Genomic DNA, 18078 nt, shown 5'->3' on the forward strand with positions numbered 1-18078 from the left:
CTGCGAGATGGTGACCTGAGCCAAAGTCAGACACTTAACAGACTGAGTGCTCCAGAAATGTTGTTTCTAGGTAGTTCTTATTTAAAAAAAAATTTTTTTTTTAATATTTATTTTTGAGAGAGAGTGGGCGAGTGCGCATGAGCAGAGGAGGGGCAGAGAGAAAGAGGGAGGGAGACACAGAATCCAAAACAGGCTCCAGGCTCTGAGCTGTCAGCACAGAGCCCGACGCAGGGCTTGAACTCACGAACCGCGAGATCATGACCTGAGCCAAAGTCGGAGGCCCAACCAACCGAGCCATCCAGGTGCCCCTAAGTGGTTCTTATTTTAGTTTAAATGTCAAATTTAATTTTAGCGTGTCGATTTTATCTTACAACAGTGGTTCTGAATCTTTAGAGGAAAGGTGCTGGCTAAGAGCTCCTTTAAATATCTAATTAAAAAAAAATTACAGACCACCTTCCCCAAGGAGAAGATACATACACACAGATGTTCTGAAATTGGCATTCCGTCTCAGGGTTCACAGATACCCTTACCCCAAACCTCCCACCCTTGAATCTCTAGGCTAAAAACGCCTATCTCAGGACAGATTGCTTTTATGTTTATTGAGCACCTGTAGTGGTCTCTTGTTTGAAGGTAACCACTCGAGCTCTGTGGAACTAGATGCCCCAGTGTAGCTGCCCCTGAGGGAGTTTGTGAGGGCGGGCCTCAGCCCCGTGCCACCCTACGATCACAGCTTGCCGACTGCTCTCGGCCGTCTTCCCGCCTGCCTGGCTCTCAGTACATGGGTTTCCCGATATTAGGGTGCCTGAGGCCAATGAAGGATACTTAGTTTATCCACGATGCCTTCCTTCAGTCAGCTCTGGTGGGGCATGCTGGTGAGCCAAAAGCTTGATCAATACATAATGTGCAAGACTGACCAGCCTTCCTCCCGAACCTTTATTGACGGGTAAACAGGCTTCATGTGGATCCTGCGGTGTTCTCCTATCTTCCTTTTCAAGTCGTGTGCGTGCTCTCCTTTGTGTTCTGTTTCGGGTGTCGTCTCTGTGTGAGCATGTATCTGCAGCCCTGGTGTGTCGTGAGTTCGGCATAGAACTGGCAGGCCTGGCCTTATGCAGGTTGCCCTTCCTTTCCTCCTGTGTTCTGTTTGTCCCTGCTTCTTCCTTTCCCTGCCTCTGTTTTGGCCTGAACCTGTTAAGCTGTGGAGGGCTGCCCATGCCTGAGTGCCTCTGCTGAGTGTCTCCCACCATGCTGCCCAGGTCTCTCCTGCCTCAGACCGACAATGTAGTCCTTCCTCTTCGGTGTCAGGGGACTTGGTGCTGCCTGCCCCTGTCACTCGTTCCCTCCTGTCTGCCTGCCACCCTCGCTGTCATCTCCTTGCTCCCTTGTCTGTCTGATGTCCTGTGTCCTGTCCTCTCTGTCTTCCATACAAATAGATTCTGGCTCTGGTATTCTTGCCCATTCAGTCATTGTAGAAAGTTCTATTGCATATATCTTGAGCGCAGGCCTCATTCTGGGTCTCAGTGGACACAGGCTTTAACAGAATCCAGACACCGTCCCTAGCCTTGAGGGGCTTACAGTCTAGTGAACTAGATGGAGGTTCACTTCGTGATCACTCATGTATGTGTGAAGTGACCACTGCTGAGTAATAAAAAGGAAGGAGGCCTGTGTTATGACAGCCATCAGTAGGGGGACTGAGCCAGGGAAGTGTCCTTTGCCGTAGCAGAGCTGGGCTGAAACGAACATGATTTATCTGGGTGAAGAGGGGTGTTAGAAGCCCGTTAAGCAGCATGTGTAAATATTCTGTGATGGGGCAGAACAGACACGTTAGGACCTGAAAGGCCAGCCAGGAGGTTGAAGAGCGAGAGGAAGAGGCACTTTGTATGAAAGGAGTGGGCGGCAGTGAGCCACGAGGAATAGAGGACCCCGTTACGTACCCAGTTGTGGCTGCGTGGTACTTGGGTAGCCCTGAAGAGTTCTGATAGGAGTGAGGGGCTCAGTGGAAATCCTTCCGATTTAGTCTTCAAACCAAGCTGGGAAAATTTTGGTCATCTCTGCCTCCTTTCTTGGCTTGACTTGCTATGTTAAGTACTAAGGGACGTTCAGAGACAGATGCTTCGACATCTGTCCAGAGAGATAGGCAGGTGGACCAGTGATGTTATATGTTCATTCATTCATTCAACACATATTAGAGGGCCATTATTTTTATATACTTCTTGTCTGAAGCATTTACTGAGTGCCCAGAGCACTAGTAGGTAGCTAGTACAGCACTGAACAAAACAAAGTTCCTTATCTTCATTTAGGTTACTTTCTTAAGGATATATTACATATTAAAGGAAATAAAGTGAAAGTTTAAAAAGAAACTAAAGTCACTGATGTAACTATCTCTGCCAGGTTAAATTTTGAGCAGACCTCGTGTTCAGTGTGTCCAGTCAGGAGGTAGGTTGTTACTGAATTGCAGAAGGACAGTTAAAGCCTAATTCCCCTCCAACCCCTAAATTATATCAAACATAAAAGCTTATAGAGCAGCAATACATTTGTATAATGTGTAGGACCATAAACACACACAGAGTACAATTTGTATTACTTTTGTAACATAAAAGAGTGAAGGAAATCTATAGATGAATTAACTTGTATTTACTGTATGTGATTTGGGGTCACTGTCTACTTACATTTTTGACAGACTTAAGACCCCAGCAGTAAGGAATAGTCAGGTTAACTTGATTTTATCTTCTAGGAATAGTGTTAGTCCCAAGGGAGCCTGAAAAGGCAAACAAAAACAGGAATTATCAAATGCATTTGGTTTATGAGCCTCAAGCAGGGGGTTATGTTAGTTACCCTGTTGGCATGACTTTTCTTTTCCTTGATGTGCCCATCTCCCAGTTCTGAAATGGATGTCTTAGCTGTAGAAGTGCTGTCTGTCCATCTTCTTGATTTCCATACTGAGTGTTTATAGGGATTCACTCTGCTTCATTGCCCCTTCGTGTTCACAGCCTTTCTCCTCGTGGCTTTGTAGTCTTTGTGTCTCCCCAAGCTTCCTCAACCAAAGCAGGATGCTTCCCTGCTTGCAAGATGCTTTGAGCCATTTTCTCTTGACATGGCATTTTCCCTGGAATAGAGAGAAACACTTGTCTAATTTTTTACTTTCTAGTTGTTACTGGAAAAGGACACTTTTTTTTTTTTTTTTTTTTTTTTTTAAAGTAAGCTCTGTGGGCAACGTGGGGCTTGAACTCACAACTCCACGATCAAGAGTCACATGCTCTACTGACTGAGCCAGTACATTTTTTTAGGGCATAAGCGTTTCTTCCCTTTTAATATTTAAAATGTAAATGGCCCAGAAAAGGATTTTTCTATTTGAGCTGGTAAGAGCCCCAATAAGTAAACTGTTACAATGGCAATGTCACCTGTTCGTTTCTACTGTTTGCCATTCACTTATATACCCAGTGGCACAACTAACATTCCTTTTTTCTTCTGTGGAAATAGCCTTACCAAATATGTGCTTCTACTCTAGCTAAAGAAAAAAGGTCACCGTCCTATGATTTTTAGCTTATCAGATGGTGAACAGCCTTTATGCTGTTGGTCCAGATTTCTTTTTTTTTTTTTTTTTAAATTGGGAATGGTGTTTTTGGATACATGATAGAGAAAAAATTATTACTGAGATTCCTCAGTTTTTCTATTTTTTTTGGTCTGTAGACACATTCCTTAACTCAGCGGAGGGCTGTCCAGGGTAGAAGAAAACGATTTGATGTGTTATTAGCCGAGCACAAAAACAAAACCAGGGAAAAGGAATCGATTCGCCATCCGGACTGTCAGCAACCAACGCAGCCTCTCAGGGACCCGCATCCCGCCCCTCCTAGACCTCCACAGGAGCCACACCAAAACTCTCACGGAGTGATTCCTTCTGAATCAAAGCCTTTCGTAGCTAGTAAACCTAAACCTCACACCCCCAGTCTTCCAAGGTAAGTCAAACCCTCCAGCTCTGTCCTTCCTTTAAAGAACAGACTGGCAGACACTGTGAACCCTCAGTGCAGTTATGAGATCGAGGAGTGTACATCAGGCTCACTCTAAGAAGATGAGAGATTTTTCTAATTGGGTTTTGAGGGAAAAAAAATTGTCGAGTTCATCAGTAACTTCCAACCAGGGCTCTTCTGAGCCAAATGCAAGCAGCACGATGAAGCAAGAGTGATCTCCACCTCTGCTCAGTGTCAGGTGTCTATTCTTAACCCCCCTGAGCAGGGCCCAAAGGCGGGTGCTGACCGCAGGTTAGTGACTGGAATATTTCACATGGCTTTGGCAGCAGTTTCCCATTCATTTGTCTCACTTGTTGCAAAAATACGGCAGTGGGAGGCCTTGCTGGGGATAGGCATTCAGCCTGAGTTTTTATAGCATCCCTTTATCAACCTATGTTTTCATTTATTCATTTGGGACCTTGGCCTAAGCACATATTAGGCATTTTAGCTGTTTAGTAAGTAGTAGACCAGAATGTCTTATGAGAACTTCCCTACATACCTCAGGGACAGTGAAGGTGGTACATGTGCATTTGCGCTTGTGTATTTAACGAAGTTAAAGTCACGGACCCTGTACCAAATTTCCGGAGAGAAAGGGAAGAGAAAGGTATCAAGAATGAGGGCCTTCACTGTCGGCCACTGGCAGCAAGAACTTCGGCCTAGGAACGTGCCAACTCTTGGTTGCTGTGCCTGACCTCCCCGCTCGCGGGCCTGCCCCGATGTGAGCCCCGGGTGTGAGCAGCCCGGGGGGGGCACCCTCGGAGGTGGCTCCTGAGAATGTGGCCGAGCCCGGGATGTCAGTTCCTTGGCACAGCCTTCCTTCGGCCATCTTCTCATTGAAATTTTTCCGTCGATGCAAAAGTCAGCCTAATTCTAGAATCAGCAGGCATGTATCCATGTAGGAAACACTCTGTGCCGCTCTTGGCGGTAGGCCGTAGATGGTCCACGTAAAGCAGCGATGCTGCGTCCTCCTCTGAGCGCCTCCTGTCCCTCTCGGGTGCGGAGCACATTGCCAGCTATCGAGTTTATTGCCTCCGTAACCCTCATCCAGGTGAAATTTGAGGAGGAATCAAAGAAAGAATTCTCTTAAATTCTACTTCTATTTCCCCTTCTTTGGGGAGAATACAAGAGGCCCTGAGCCACCCAGGTGGGTGTAGAAGGGAGAACCCTTTTAAGTTCCTTTGGGTAGATCTGGCATGCAACTTCATGTGACACCATGCGGTTCGGGAGAGTAGATTCTTCACTCCCACGCCACCTGATCAACATCTGTTGCCCCAGTGCTAGTGGGGGACCCCAGGCCTCCCTAGGCGGTCTTGGGCACGTTGTTATATCTGGGTTGAGGCGGCTGGTTGCCGGACGTGTGATCTGATGGGTGCTGCACTTTCTACCCACCAAGGCCTCCAGGCTGCCCTGCACAGCAAGGCGGGAGTGCCCCCATTGACCCTCCTCCAGTCCATGAATCTCCACACCCTCCCCTGTCTGCCACTGAGCCAGCTTCTCGGTTATCCAGTGAGGAGGGAGAAGGCGATGACAAAGAAGAGTCTGTTGAAAAACTGGACTGTCATTATTCAGGTCATCATCCTCAGCCAGCATCTGTAAGTTCCACATGCACCCCCGAGTTGACCCTCCCCACACAGCGGAGACAGGGCACTGAGGGCGGGGGGTGGGGTGGTTGCCAGGGATCTTGGCGTGCGTGCGTGCGTGCATGTGTGTGTGTGAGACGTGGTCAGGGTGCCCCAGAGGCGGCACGCACTCAGTCCTGGGACACCTCCGGCTTTTGCCTTTCTCTTCCGTGGAACTCAGGGCTGGGCATCGTCACTCTCGTGCTTCACAGCCTGTGATACACAGCGTGCGAGTTCTTCTGTGGTTGGCTTCTCTCCTGAAGGAGAGACATCACAGGCCGTGCCGCTGCCGGGATTAGCGAGCACGCATGGTGTGTCCTCTCTTGCAGTTTTGCACATTCGGGAGCCGGCAGATTGGAAGAGGCTATTACGTGTTTGACTCCAGGTGGAACCGGCTTCGCTGCGCCCTCAACCTCATGGTGGAGAAGCATCTGAATGCGCAGCTGTGGAAGTGAGTGCCTGTCCCAGCGCCTCTGGGGCGGGGAAAGGGGGCTGACCTCACCTGGGGCCGCATCCTCTTTATGTCTTAAGGGACTGGTCTAATGAAGATAAGCTTATCTAAAATGAAAACGTGGCCTTTGACTATCCCTGAGAAGGCCCCTCATCATTTATTCATTCAGTCTTTTCAGCAAATATGTATTGCTCTGGATGCTGGGGTTCCAGGCAGTGAGGGAGTTTCCACCTGTGTGGGGTTTGCATTCGGGGGACGGGGGCACAAAAACCACCAAACAGCGAATCAGTAGGGGTTATAGCTCGTCATAAGGGAGATCATGGAAGCTCTAACAATCACTGAGACTTACTGAGACCTTACTGTGTGCCAGGCAACTTGCATTTAATTTTCACAAGGCGCTGCCTCTGGTGACCTCGATTATCCCTACTTTACAGATACTGAAACTGAGAAGTCACACAGCAAGTTGGTGGTAGGGCCAGGGTTTAGCAAAGAGCTAAGACGGAAAAACAACAAGCTGGAGAGATTCAGGGCAAACCTCGCTGAAGAGGTGATCCTAGAGCAGAGATGGAGAGAAGGATAGAAAAGGCAGCCAGGGGATGGTGGGGCAGGCAGAAAGAACCATGTGTGCAAAGGTCTTGAGTCAGAAAAGATCATACTTGTCTGAAAAAAGCGAGAAAGCGATCATGGTGCAAGATGAGACCTAAGAAACTGGCAGGGGCCAGATGACTCTGAAATTGATTCTGAGTACAGTGGGGAGCTGCTGAGGGCCTCAGGAAGTGGAGCCATGTGCTCTGATTTACAGTGTAAGATGGTCATCTTGTGTGTCCGTATGTGGGCTGGTATTTCCTACATGGGATTTTAAGTGGAAGAAGAGTGTTCCATGGCCAGAAGGCTCAGCTTTTTCTCAAGTGACATAGTTTTCATTACCGCAGGACTTCTCAGAGTCTTTAAGGGGCACACTGTTCATTATACCTCTCAAAGCAGGAGATATTATTTATAATGTGGAACATCTCCCAAGCTCTTTTGACCTGGGAACGTCTTTTAGGGGAGTATCTTTGGGAACTTAACGTTTGGTGGAACCTACTTTTGGAAATACTGAGTTTTGTTAAACCAAGGGGGCTGTCCACTAATTCACATGTCATTCCATATTCTCCATTTGGGCATCATTTACTAGAGCCTCCCTGAACAGACTCTGCCAGTACATCCACTTGCCTTGCTGCCTTGGTTTCCTGATAAAGTCAAAGGAAGCTGGTCAGAGGCCTCGGATAGTCCGCAATCTGAAGAACCGCCTCCGTGATCATGAACAGGACTTGAGTTTATTCACTTAGAAAATCAGACCCAGAGCAGTGGTGCTCTACTTTTCAATTTCACATTTCTTCCTGGGTTTTACTAGATAAGAGGCTCCTCTTTCTTCTTTATGAAGGACATTGCCCTTGCTCAGGAAAAACGGGGCACTGGTTTGTTGGGAGTCTAGGGGTCTGTCAGCATCAGAAAACCCCCAAGTACGTGAAATCTCAGCTTCATATTTCTTGAGACTGCCCACCAGGACTTGGGGAGCTCATTGAGCACCCTGAAATGTGGATTTAGTGAATTCCTAAGAGTTGAGAAGTGTCCTCAGAATGACTTTTTCCCATTATCCTGAGAAGTGGTTCGTGGCCAGCAGTTGGGGTGCATATGGTTTCAGTTCCTATTGGCTTGTCGGGGTGGGGGGGGGTGTTGTCCTCTTTCTGCGGTGAACCTGGGAAGACACAAGATCATGAGGTTGCCTCTACCGTCTCTCTCTCTGTTCTGTCAGAGGCCGACGACCTTATCAATCACTTGTTCCTAGCAAAGAGGAAATCATGCCTTTCCGCTAACATGAACTTGGGTTTTAAAAAAAGGCCAGTACAGCAGAGACAGATGTTTTGCTCAGTGATGAGCTGGCGCACAGGCCTGGGGCAGACGGTAGCTTGGAGTGAGGTGCTGCGAGTGAGGCTGGCCACTGCAGGCAAGCTTCTCGGGCAGCCCCTGAGATTTGGTGGGAGGAGCTGAGCACTTCTCAACTGCAGGAGAACAGTCCTCAGGTGGCATCTTTGATGCACTCAACAGAACTCCCAAAGTGGTCCAAGTTCCATCCTGCTGGCTCAGCCAAAAGTCCTCTCTTCCAGGAGGACCCCCGGTTTGGGTGCCACCCTCCTTAGTTCCTTACTCCTCAGTTACCTATTGCAGCTAAGGATATGTGGAAGTGGGATTTGAGTATGACAGTGAAATAAGTCGTCTTCAATATAGGAATCTGGACACTGGTCAAATTGGACTAGCACTTCCTCTGGAGCATGCCCAGGACCGCAAAGGCCAGTTCCAAACTCTGTGATTTCTGTCAAGTGCTTGTCCACTTTTGACTGGGGACCATGATTCCACATTCCTTAAGGAAGGGATGGGATCATCAGCAAAAGGTTTTTCTTTGGTGGGGCATGGAATAGGGGGCAGTGTCGAGGTTACAGAATTCGTCAGATTGGTAATAAATTCACTTGGGTAAAAAAAAAAAAATGAATATGAAGAGGTATACAGTTCAAGGTTTTAGTACCCCTGGTCCCCACATTCGTTTTGCCCACCCTGCCCGCCACCACTACCTCCAGACAGAAGCATTTTTATTAATTGCTTGTATATCTTTGCAGAGTTGATTTGTATGGACATAGATCAGTACAACTACATGTTCTTTATTTGTCTCCTTACGCAAAAGGTAACGAATGACTTAAAAGAGCTTTTTTACCAGGGACCAATATGTTGTGCAGAGAGATCCACATGTCTCCCTGTATGGAAGCTTTTCCTTTTCTCAGGATTTGGTTCCAGCTGCCTGATATTTAGGCTTCGTTTCCCTAAGCCACCTGGTGGCCGCGCGAAGCCAGTGCGCCCAGTGAGCCCGAGCAGTGCTACACGCCTCCATTTAGAGCAGGGCTTCTCAGAGGTGCCAGTGCCCACGGATTGCCTGGGGATCTTGTTGAGATCCAGATTCTGATGAAGTAGGTCTGGGTGGGGTGCAGGGACTCATCGTTTCTCATAAGCCTTTCAGGTACTGTCCGTGGTTGTCCTCTGTGTAGTATGGGGATAGAGCCCAGCTTCTTGGTCTTTGCTTCTTGTTGGAATCTCCCAGAGAGACTGAGAAACTTCTCTCGCCTGGACCCCACCCCACAGGGACTTGGGTGTGGTCGGTCTGGATGCATGGATCTCTAGGGCCAGAGCTACACTCCTGAATGGGGGGGTTCTAGCTGGGACAAATACAGTGAATAGTTCTTTTTATTAATAGTTACAGGCCTTAAGAAGCATCTGGAAAGCACTTTGGCAGCAGTTTAGGGCAAGTCTCACTTGGAAGATGAGAAGCCGGAACCCTAGCTGATGCAGCGACTGGATCAGCCGTTGCTGCCCTGTGAAGTCAGGACCGGGCCGGTCTTGGCGCTTGCCTTCCATTCAGGCCATTGTCTGTGTTGCTACCTCGCTGTTGGTTCTGCCATAGGGGTTTTTGAAATTTTGGTGCTGTCACATGTTAAAATCGTAGCAAAAATGGAAAGAGGCCTCCCTGGTCTGCCATCTGAATGACTCTCTAATCCCTAGGTTGGTCCCTTGCCCGGACATTAGTAACAAAATACACTGTGCCATCATTGTGGCTGGAAACCCTGAGATGTGCTTCAGGCCTAAAGTTAGGACCTAGCAGTTGCTATGAAATTGTTCTGCCCTTCCTTTCTCCTCTTTGTTCGTGAATTCTCTCAACATTAGTGCGCCTTCTGTACTGCAGGCACTGTGGGCACAGTTTTAAATAAGGTGTGCCCTGCTCTCTAGAGAAGTTAGTGATCCACAGTTACATGTGGAAGCTGCCTTGAGTTCCCCCAAGTCTGGGAACTGGCAGAGTGAGTCTGTGGAAAACCAAGCGAGTCTGGGTGGTCAGGTCAGATTTCCTAAGAAAGTGATGGTGGGCCAAAGGTACAAGCTGAGCAGAAGTTGGGGTCATAGTGTTATAGGCGGAAGATGGACAAGGCCTCACGTCCAGGCCTGTTGTTGCGATGTAAGAAGGGTTGCTGGGTGGAATCTAGGAGGCAGTGTGAGGCTGGGGACCGGTGGTAGGTGAGGCACACAGGGCTTTCCACACCATTGTTCTGAGAGCCCCGGCAAGGCCTTGCAAAATTTGAAGCAGAGAAGCGGCAGGATCGGCTATGCGTTTCAGGTTGATCCTCTGACGGGTGTGTGCTGCTCAGTGCCAGAGGTGAAGGGTCACCCCTCCGTGCATTTCCGTGAAGCGCTCTGCTGATGATTACTCACTGCCCCCTCTTTTTGCAGGAAAATCCCACCAGTGCCCAGCACCACAACACCCGTCTCCACACGTGTTCCTCACCGGACAAACTCTGTGCCCACATCGCAGTGTGGGGTCAGCTATCTGGCAGCGGCCACTGTGTCTACGTCCCCAGTCCTGCTCTCGTCCACCTGCATCTCCCCAAACAGCAGAGCGGCACCAGCTCATGGAACCACACTGAACGCACAGCCCGCTGCCTCCGGGGCAATGGATCCTGTGTGCAGTATGCAATCCAGACAAGTGTCCTCTTCGTCCTCCTCCCCCTCCACACCCTCCGGCCTTTCCTCAGTCCCCTCCTCCCCTATGTCCAGAAAACCTCAGAAGTTGAAATCCAGCAAGTCTTTGAGGCCCAAGGAGCCTTCTGGTAACAGCACTAACTGTCACAATGCCAGTAGCAGTACCAGCGGCGGCTCAGGAAAGAAACGCAAAAATAGCTCCCCACTGTCAGTCCACTCCTCCTCCTCCTCCTCCTCTTCCTCCTCTTCTTCTCATTCCATGGAGTCTTTTAGGAAAAACTGTATGGCACACTCTGGGCCTCCCTACCCCTCAACGGTAACATCTTCCCACGGCATCGGCCTCAACTGTGTGGTTACTAAAGCGAACTCGGTGAGTGTCCGGCACGACCAGTCAGGGAGGGGCCCCCCCGGTGGGAGCCCCGCTGAGTCCATCAAGAGGATGAGTGTGATGGTGAACAGCAGTGACTCCACGCTTTCTCTTGGCCCGTTCATTCACCAGTCCAGCGAGTTGCCCGTCAACTCCCACGGCAGTTACTCACACTCTCACACTCCTCTAGACAGACTCATAGGAAAGAAAAGAAAGTGCTCGCCCGGCTCAAGCAGCGTCAACAACGGCAGCAGCAAACCCACAAAGGTTGCCAAATTGCCAGCCATGAACAACGTGCACATGAAACACGCGGGCGCCAGCCCAGGGGCACAAGGACTGACGAACAGTTCCCTCCTTCATCAGGTAGGACATGGACTGTGAGCCCCGCGGGGACGCCCCCGTTTCCTCTCCCTTGAACTCTTGCACCAGCTCGGACGTGCGTGGCAGGGTTGGTTAGTTTGCCTGTAAACACGTGTCCAGCTTTGTGGTCTCCTTTCGAAAAGGAAGCGTTCACGGCCATGTGAAGGTAAAACAGTGTATCTGCCAGAATTTCTCATGACTTGGAAGATGCTCCTGGGTAAGGAAACCACGCAGTGTGTTTTAGCAGATAGGGCTGCAGAAGCTGCCCAACCTGCGGGACGGCAGCGTCCCCTCCGCGGTGAGCGCAGCCCTGGGGGGCACGTCCCGTGCCGCTGCCTGGGGAGGAAGGCGGGCTGTGTCTTCCTGGAGAGTGCGTCTCTAGTTTGTTCCTCTGGAGAAAGCTGGTCTGCAGTCACACTGGTCTAGAAAGGGATGGTTTAAATTTTAAAGACCTTTTAATAATTTTCCCATCAAAGAATTTGGTTCTCTGGTTGACTCTGTCCTTATGTTCCCTCACGGTTTTCCAGGGAGGCAGGAAAACAGTAAGTGTGGGTAGAGATGAAGACTAAAATCTCAAATTTCAGAGCTTAAAAAGAGACATGAACGTGGCCCATTTGTACAGCAGTGGCTCCCTGGGTGTCGGGTTCATATGGAACTGTCACTTTGTCTCGTGCATTCTTTGTTCCCACTCTCCTACCTGTTGCTGGTTTCCCCTGACCCTCTTCCCCCTGGAGCCCCTTCCTCCAGCATCCTTGGCTCTGAGTCCCAATCTCTCCTCTCGTTTCTTCACTCATCAGCAGATCTCCTCTCCTTGCTGTCGAACAGGAATTTCAGCAAGATCACCCCGGAGCCCTGATTTGCAGTGTGGGGGCTGCTTTGATTTGTTTTGTTTTTCATCTTCAGAACTTAACTCAAATGGCAGGTTAGGACTTCTCCAGAATATACTGGGAAGCTTCTTTCTGTGATAGATTTCCCTCCAATATATGCGTGAATTAATACCCAGCGCCAAAGGTACAGGGAACATTAATTATCGGTGAATTTAAATAGCAACTGCTTAAATTTTTCTCTATGAGCCTCAAGTCTATAGCGGTTGTTGGTATGTTGCTTGGCTCTTTGAGCAAGGGGTCCCTGGACATGTGAAAATGGGCTTTTACTTCTTGGTTTGTAGTTACTCATCATAGTTTATGAGCATAAAAATTCAGTGCGAACACTGCAGGAAGTAGGATAGCCATCCTTTAAAAACTCCCTTCTGAGTGTAGTTTCCTGATTCTGTGTGAACCTGGAGGAGGGATGTTCCGTTTTGCTGTGATGCCCAGTACATTACGTTACTGAGTGCGTCTGTCTTCACATAGACATCGCTGTGGCCTCAGTACCCCACAGGTGACAGGAGGGGAAGAGACTGGTGGGCACAGCAGTGCCTGTGGAAAATGAGGAAATAGGAGCCCCATCCACACAGAGCAGAAGCTCCCAGAAACTGGTTACTGATTTCAAAGAAACTGCAGATTTGGACTTGCATGAGAAGTTTGACCACTTTTACAAGTTATGCAATACTTTTCTTTTGTTTTTTAACCTGGTATAGCCCACACATCTGCCCAAGTACGGCTCTTAGCGGTTTGCCGCCTCTGATGTCCACCATCTGTGAGGGCTCTGTCCCACTAGGACAGGCCGAGTTTGGGGTATCAAAATTTGTTTCAACTTAAGTTTGTATTTGAGAAAGATTTCCTCTGTGTAGTGGAAAACTTTTTTATTACGCTGCACAAAGCTTAGGGTGGCCCATGACTAGAGATCGGAGGATCGGTAAAACCCCAGAAACGTGTTGCATGATTTTTATGTCTGTGCTCGTTTATCTGCAGAAGGGATCCTATAGCTTCCATCAGAATCTTAAAGGTACCCATGACTCCAAAATGCTTTCAAGAATACTCCTCTCAGAAAAGTAGGAACCTCAGTTCTGTTTCTTGTGGAGCTGATTTTAAAATGGGTAACTGAGATGGTTGAAGCCCTCTATGCCAGGGAATGCTGGGGGACATACTGGGAAGCCTGGCGGGTGGGGCCTGGCAGCTTCCCCTGAGCCCTTAGTGTGCTTATGGTGGGAGAGTGGGGGTCTGAGTTCCCACTCCCCGGGCAAGGGCACTGCGTTGGGTATGAGTTTGCACACCTGTGTGTGCTAGCCCACGTGACCTTGTTCAGTTCTCAGCTGACAACCTGGAATACCTTCAAGGAAATGAAATCAGTAGATAAAACCAAAAGGCAAACATGAGAGCCTTTTCTCTCGGCTAGAAACCTGGCCTACATCTCTTCTAGACGATTTTCTAAAACTCAGTCTTCTAGAATGATTGTGCCCAAGGGTGATGAAGGCTTTTGAAAGCTCAGGCCCAGTTCTATAGCTGACTGCCCCTGACATCTGGAGATTTTAGTGGCGCGTGGCCTTTGGAATATTCGTGTTGAGCATCGGGGCAGTGCCGCGTACAGCTGCTTACTTACCTTTTCATTGTTTCCCCACCCCCTCTTCTTTGAAAGCCAAAGGCACGTCCCTGACAGCTGAACATGGCACGGGGAGGAATAATCTGGACACTTTTGACGACAAGTTACACCTCCACTCAGCACTATGGACTCCACGATGCCTTTGAGTCTGTTTTCCCAACCTCCTGTGGGCCTCGAGGGTAGAAATCTGCCGGGCTGTTGTTGTAACGAGGATTTCCCTGAAGCTATGTCAGTAGCAGTGAGTACTCGTAAAGGACACTGGATCAAGTTCAGCCACCGAAATTGCTTTTATCAGTGTTAAAGTGGTCTGGACTGCTTGCTACCAATCTGTGAGAAGTTTTTGCTTTGTTTTTTAACTTGCAGCACATCATGGAGCCGCTCTTTGAGTAGAGTGGCTGAGGGAGAGCATGTCTTGGCAAAAGCATTACTGTAGACTTTCTCCCTTCCTCCTCTCCCCGTCCCGGGTGTTTTTCTTACACTGTCTTCTGTGGGTCCCTCTCCAGCAGTTAGGTACCCCAGCTGGAGACGCCTTCCGGAGGAGGGCAGAGCTGCCCCCTGCGCAGCCCTTCGCAGAAGGGCTCGGTCGTTAGGTTCTTACAGCAATGCTCCAGGATTGGAATACGGACGTTAGCGCGAGGCACCGGGACAAAATAGCCTGTGTTTCCCCCCAGCCTTTTGCAGGTGATTTGGGATAGAAGCTGTCAAGAGTTTCTAACTTACAAACTGGTTTAAAGCCATTGATGCCCAGAAAGCGAGTATACGACATTTTAGAGGCTTACTTTTCATGGTACAAAAGCAATTCTATGTGATTTTTTTTTAAGAAAATGCAAATGCAAACTAGTTTTGATAATGGAAAGCCAAATTTTGGTTGGGGAGGGGGGGGGTGGATGAAATCACTATGGGGGGAATGTTTTTCCAAGATTTCCAAAGAGATGGAATTTTTTATCCTTCAAGTTTTCATGTTAAACAGTATGGTAGATTGGGCTGGCTGTCCTGCTCAGTCTCCCATTTTTAAAAAATTGCCTTTGTAAAGTGAAATTATTAGGATGCAGCAGAAACTGTCATTCACTAAGTCATTAATATACTTAATGTTTCCAGGGCACTCTGTGCATTACCCTCGGTCTCTGTGGATACTGTCCTGGGACTCTGTAAATTTCTGTGTCGAGTGCTCCCCATATTGTGTGTGTATCTGCACTCCCCTTCCTGTCCACGTGTTCATTTCGATGCCAGTGGGTGGGGAGCAGGCACCCAGGGAGGGGAGTAGGCAGATGTGTACGTGTGCCCATGCACAGATGCTGTGACGCATATATAGTGTCTCCCCGACAGACCCTCCTTTCTGGGGATTAATGCCAGCCATCTTCCTGAGAGAGATTTGGAGACCTTCGTGGTTATTCGTTTATTTTTTTTTGAATACCCCATCCCAAAAGACAGAGCTTAATATGTTAAAACGTCATTGCTTAAGAAGGTATCATTGAATTTGGGGGATGAGCTGGGGCATTTTAACTGGTGATTCCACTCTCACAGCTCCTGAAACAATAAATAACCCAGGCACTTGTACTTAGAAGAACACACAAAGTTGCCGAACACCACAGGGTAAATTTTCCAAGGCTCTGATCATTGTTCTGGGCAGAGCCTGGACAGAGCAAATCAGTGCATCATTTTTTTCCCTACAGTTTTTGGGTTACAAACTTCAGTTTCAGGGAATTTCAAGTCAACAACACCTAGAATGAATAAATACTTGGTTACCAGCCTAATAATGTGAATTGCTACAGAATTACTCTTATTATGTAAGACAACGAAAACTTTATGCAGATACTTTAGCTATAAATTGATGTAAACTATTGATTTTTTTTTTTAAAGGAAGGGGAGAGGAGTCTCTTGTTCACTTATTATGCAATCAGTAAATATTTTTAAAAAATGATACTATAGGAGAGAGCTTATTAAGGAGAGCGCGTGGATGGGCCAGTTTGGTGCAGTTAGGAGAAATCAGTCTGGTTGTTCCGTCCCAGTGGAGGGAGAGAACGGAGGTAAGGGGGAATCAGAACGTCTTTAGTTGATTCCTGGGTGACAAGTGCAATGGGGTATGGGTAGAATTTATTTTCAGAGCCAAGGGGACTTGATGGATATAAATAAAGTTGCTTTTAGCAATGGAATTTATAGACAGATCATGTTGTTCCGAAAGATGTGAATAGGACCCATGATAGCAAGTTGATTCAGAATTATGTAGATATTTAGATAAGCGAGTGTTGATCATTTGATTTCTTAGACTGAGGTTTTAATTGAATTTCATTATGTCTCCCGGTAGTACACAGATGATCGGGATTAGGAAATTAGCCATTTTGGATTCTGCCTGCCACAAACAGACCTATTCTAAACAGTGCTATTAAATTTTAGACTGTTCAAATATTTTATTTTCTCCTACAACTACTTTTTATTATAATGAACAATTAAGACCATTTAAAACACGGGAGTACAAGTATTTTTTTGAATTAAATTAACTTGCAAAAACCAAATTTGCAGTGGTTGGGTTGTTTCTAGACAGACTTTGGTATCAATTTAAAACCAAGATAATTTTTATATTCTTTCCAATAGAATTTCATGACAACTCCTGCAGTTTTCTTAACCTACAAAAAAAAAAAAAAATGTGCTGCAATGATGAACAAAGAATTCTACAAAACCTACTTTTGTATCTTTATTTTGGAATTTCTTGTTCTATTATAAATATGGAAGTATCCCTATTTCAGAAGACATATTTTGTTAAAAATGAATTGTACATATTTAAATATGTATTTTTGCACAGGTCTTTTTTTCTGATATCCTGTTTTGGTACAATTGAGATCATCTAGTATTTATTTATTAATTAATAAAAGTAAATACCTTTTTATAATTTGAAGTGGTTCACTGCCAAGCCAATAGTTCTAGAACCTGCCTCCTTTACAGTTTAAGGGATGCCTCTGTTCTGTGAAAGTCTTGTTGTCCCTTTTCATGTCTCGGGAGTGGATTCGTACAGACGAAGTGGGCATTGCTTCTCTCTAGTTGCCTGATTTCCCGATAGACTACATGTAACTAAGTGACACACTGCTTTTCTTTCGTTAGTGTTTTGTGTGTGAGTGTGCGTGCGTGCGTGCCTGTGTGTGTGTATGTGTACGCTCTGAGCACATGTGTGTTAGTCTGTGATGTGGTTTCAAACTAACGGAAAAAGTGCCTGAACCTAGTTTTAAGCTTCGACAGATTCTTTAAAAAGACTTGAATGTTCAGTTGAAACCTTTGGAGTTTGCTTTTTCCACCTAAATATTGTTTCTAAAATTTTAGGGGAGGGGTTGAAAACCACCGATGCTGGTAATTTTATAAGGTATTTTAAAATTAAGGCCTTTTGGTTCACAGTAATTCAACTGGTGACGTATTGCCCGGTGGCAGCAAGGGTTACAAATCTGTTTTGTCAGCCAGCAACTTAGATGATATATCCATTTTGTTATTCACTCATGAAATACAGAGTTTAAAATAGAATATTTAAAATATTTTCTATTCCAAAAATATAATACAAAGTACCTCTGAAAACATTGCAAAATGTATAATTTGAAAAATGTAACTTATAAAGGCAGCTGTCTTCCTGCGAGAGTTCTGTTGCCAAGGAATTTCTTACTGTCTCATTATGTCCGGGGTGGGGAAGGGGGGGTGGGAGGGTGGGGGGCTTTGGAAATGATTGTGAAAAGTTTCATTGTTTAACAGAAAATAATCATTTTTACATTTTGTGCAAAACATTTTACATTTTCAGATCATTTAAATGAGCACTACATACTGTCAGTGTGAATGTAGGGCCTTGAAAAGCATTTTGCTGTTTTTTTGAGCTTGGTTATAAAAGCAATCTCCTGTGTTGAAATGTGTGAATAGTGTGATAATTTGTACACATAATCAAGAGCATCTCAGCTGGACTTCGTGTTGGCTGCTGTATAGAAACATGAACAAATGTCAAGGGATAGAAAATTACTTTGGATATTTAAAAGAGAAGAAATATATAGTCTATTTGTTTTGTAACAAGTTTCTGTAAATAAAATAATTTATACTATTTATAAGAAAAGGTTGTGCTTTGCTTTATGAGAAATTAGTTTGTGGAACAAACATGTTACTAAATGGGCAATAAAATTAGGACTTCTCAATAAATAAGGCTGGCTGCATGAAATATTTTACATGTTTCTGCCTCGTGATCCTAAACCCCTTTCAATCCCGTCTGACTTGCAT

General features: G+C 46.6%; 1 protein-coding gene across 7 annotated transcripts in view; it reads left to right on the top strand.

The window, feature by feature from the left end:
* The window catches only part of ATXN7 (ataxin 7), a 142547-nt gene extending 124528 nt beyond the window's left edge, over positions 1–18019 (top strand). For 6 of the 7 annotated variants that reach the window (XM_045493418.1, XM_045493422.1, XM_045493420.1 and 3 more), the window contains 5 exons: positions 3688–3953; positions 5398–5596; positions 5953–6074; positions 10383–11361; positions 13876–18019. In XM_045493418.1, coding sequence (XP_045349374.1) covers positions 3688–3953; positions 5398–5596; positions 5953–6074; positions 10383–11361; positions 13876–13893 — 1584 coding nt within the window. In that variant the 3' untranslated portion in view covers positions 13894–18019. Of the gene's footprint in view, positions 1–3687; positions 3954–5397; positions 5597–5952; positions 6075–10382; positions 11362–12155; positions 12223–13875 lie in introns of all 7 variants that reach the window. The other variant, XM_045493424.1, reaches the window with a different exon arrangement.
* The last annotated feature ends 59 nt before the right edge of the window (positions 18020–18078 follow it).

This window comes from Leopardus geoffroyi, chromosome A2, assembly GCF_018350155.1.
Source record: "Leopardus geoffroyi isolate Oge1 chromosome A2, O.geoffroyi_Oge1_pat1.0, whole genome shotgun sequence".
Classification (NCBI taxonomy): domain Eukaryota; kingdom Metazoa; phylum Chordata; class Mammalia; order Carnivora; family Felidae; genus Leopardus; species Leopardus geoffroyi.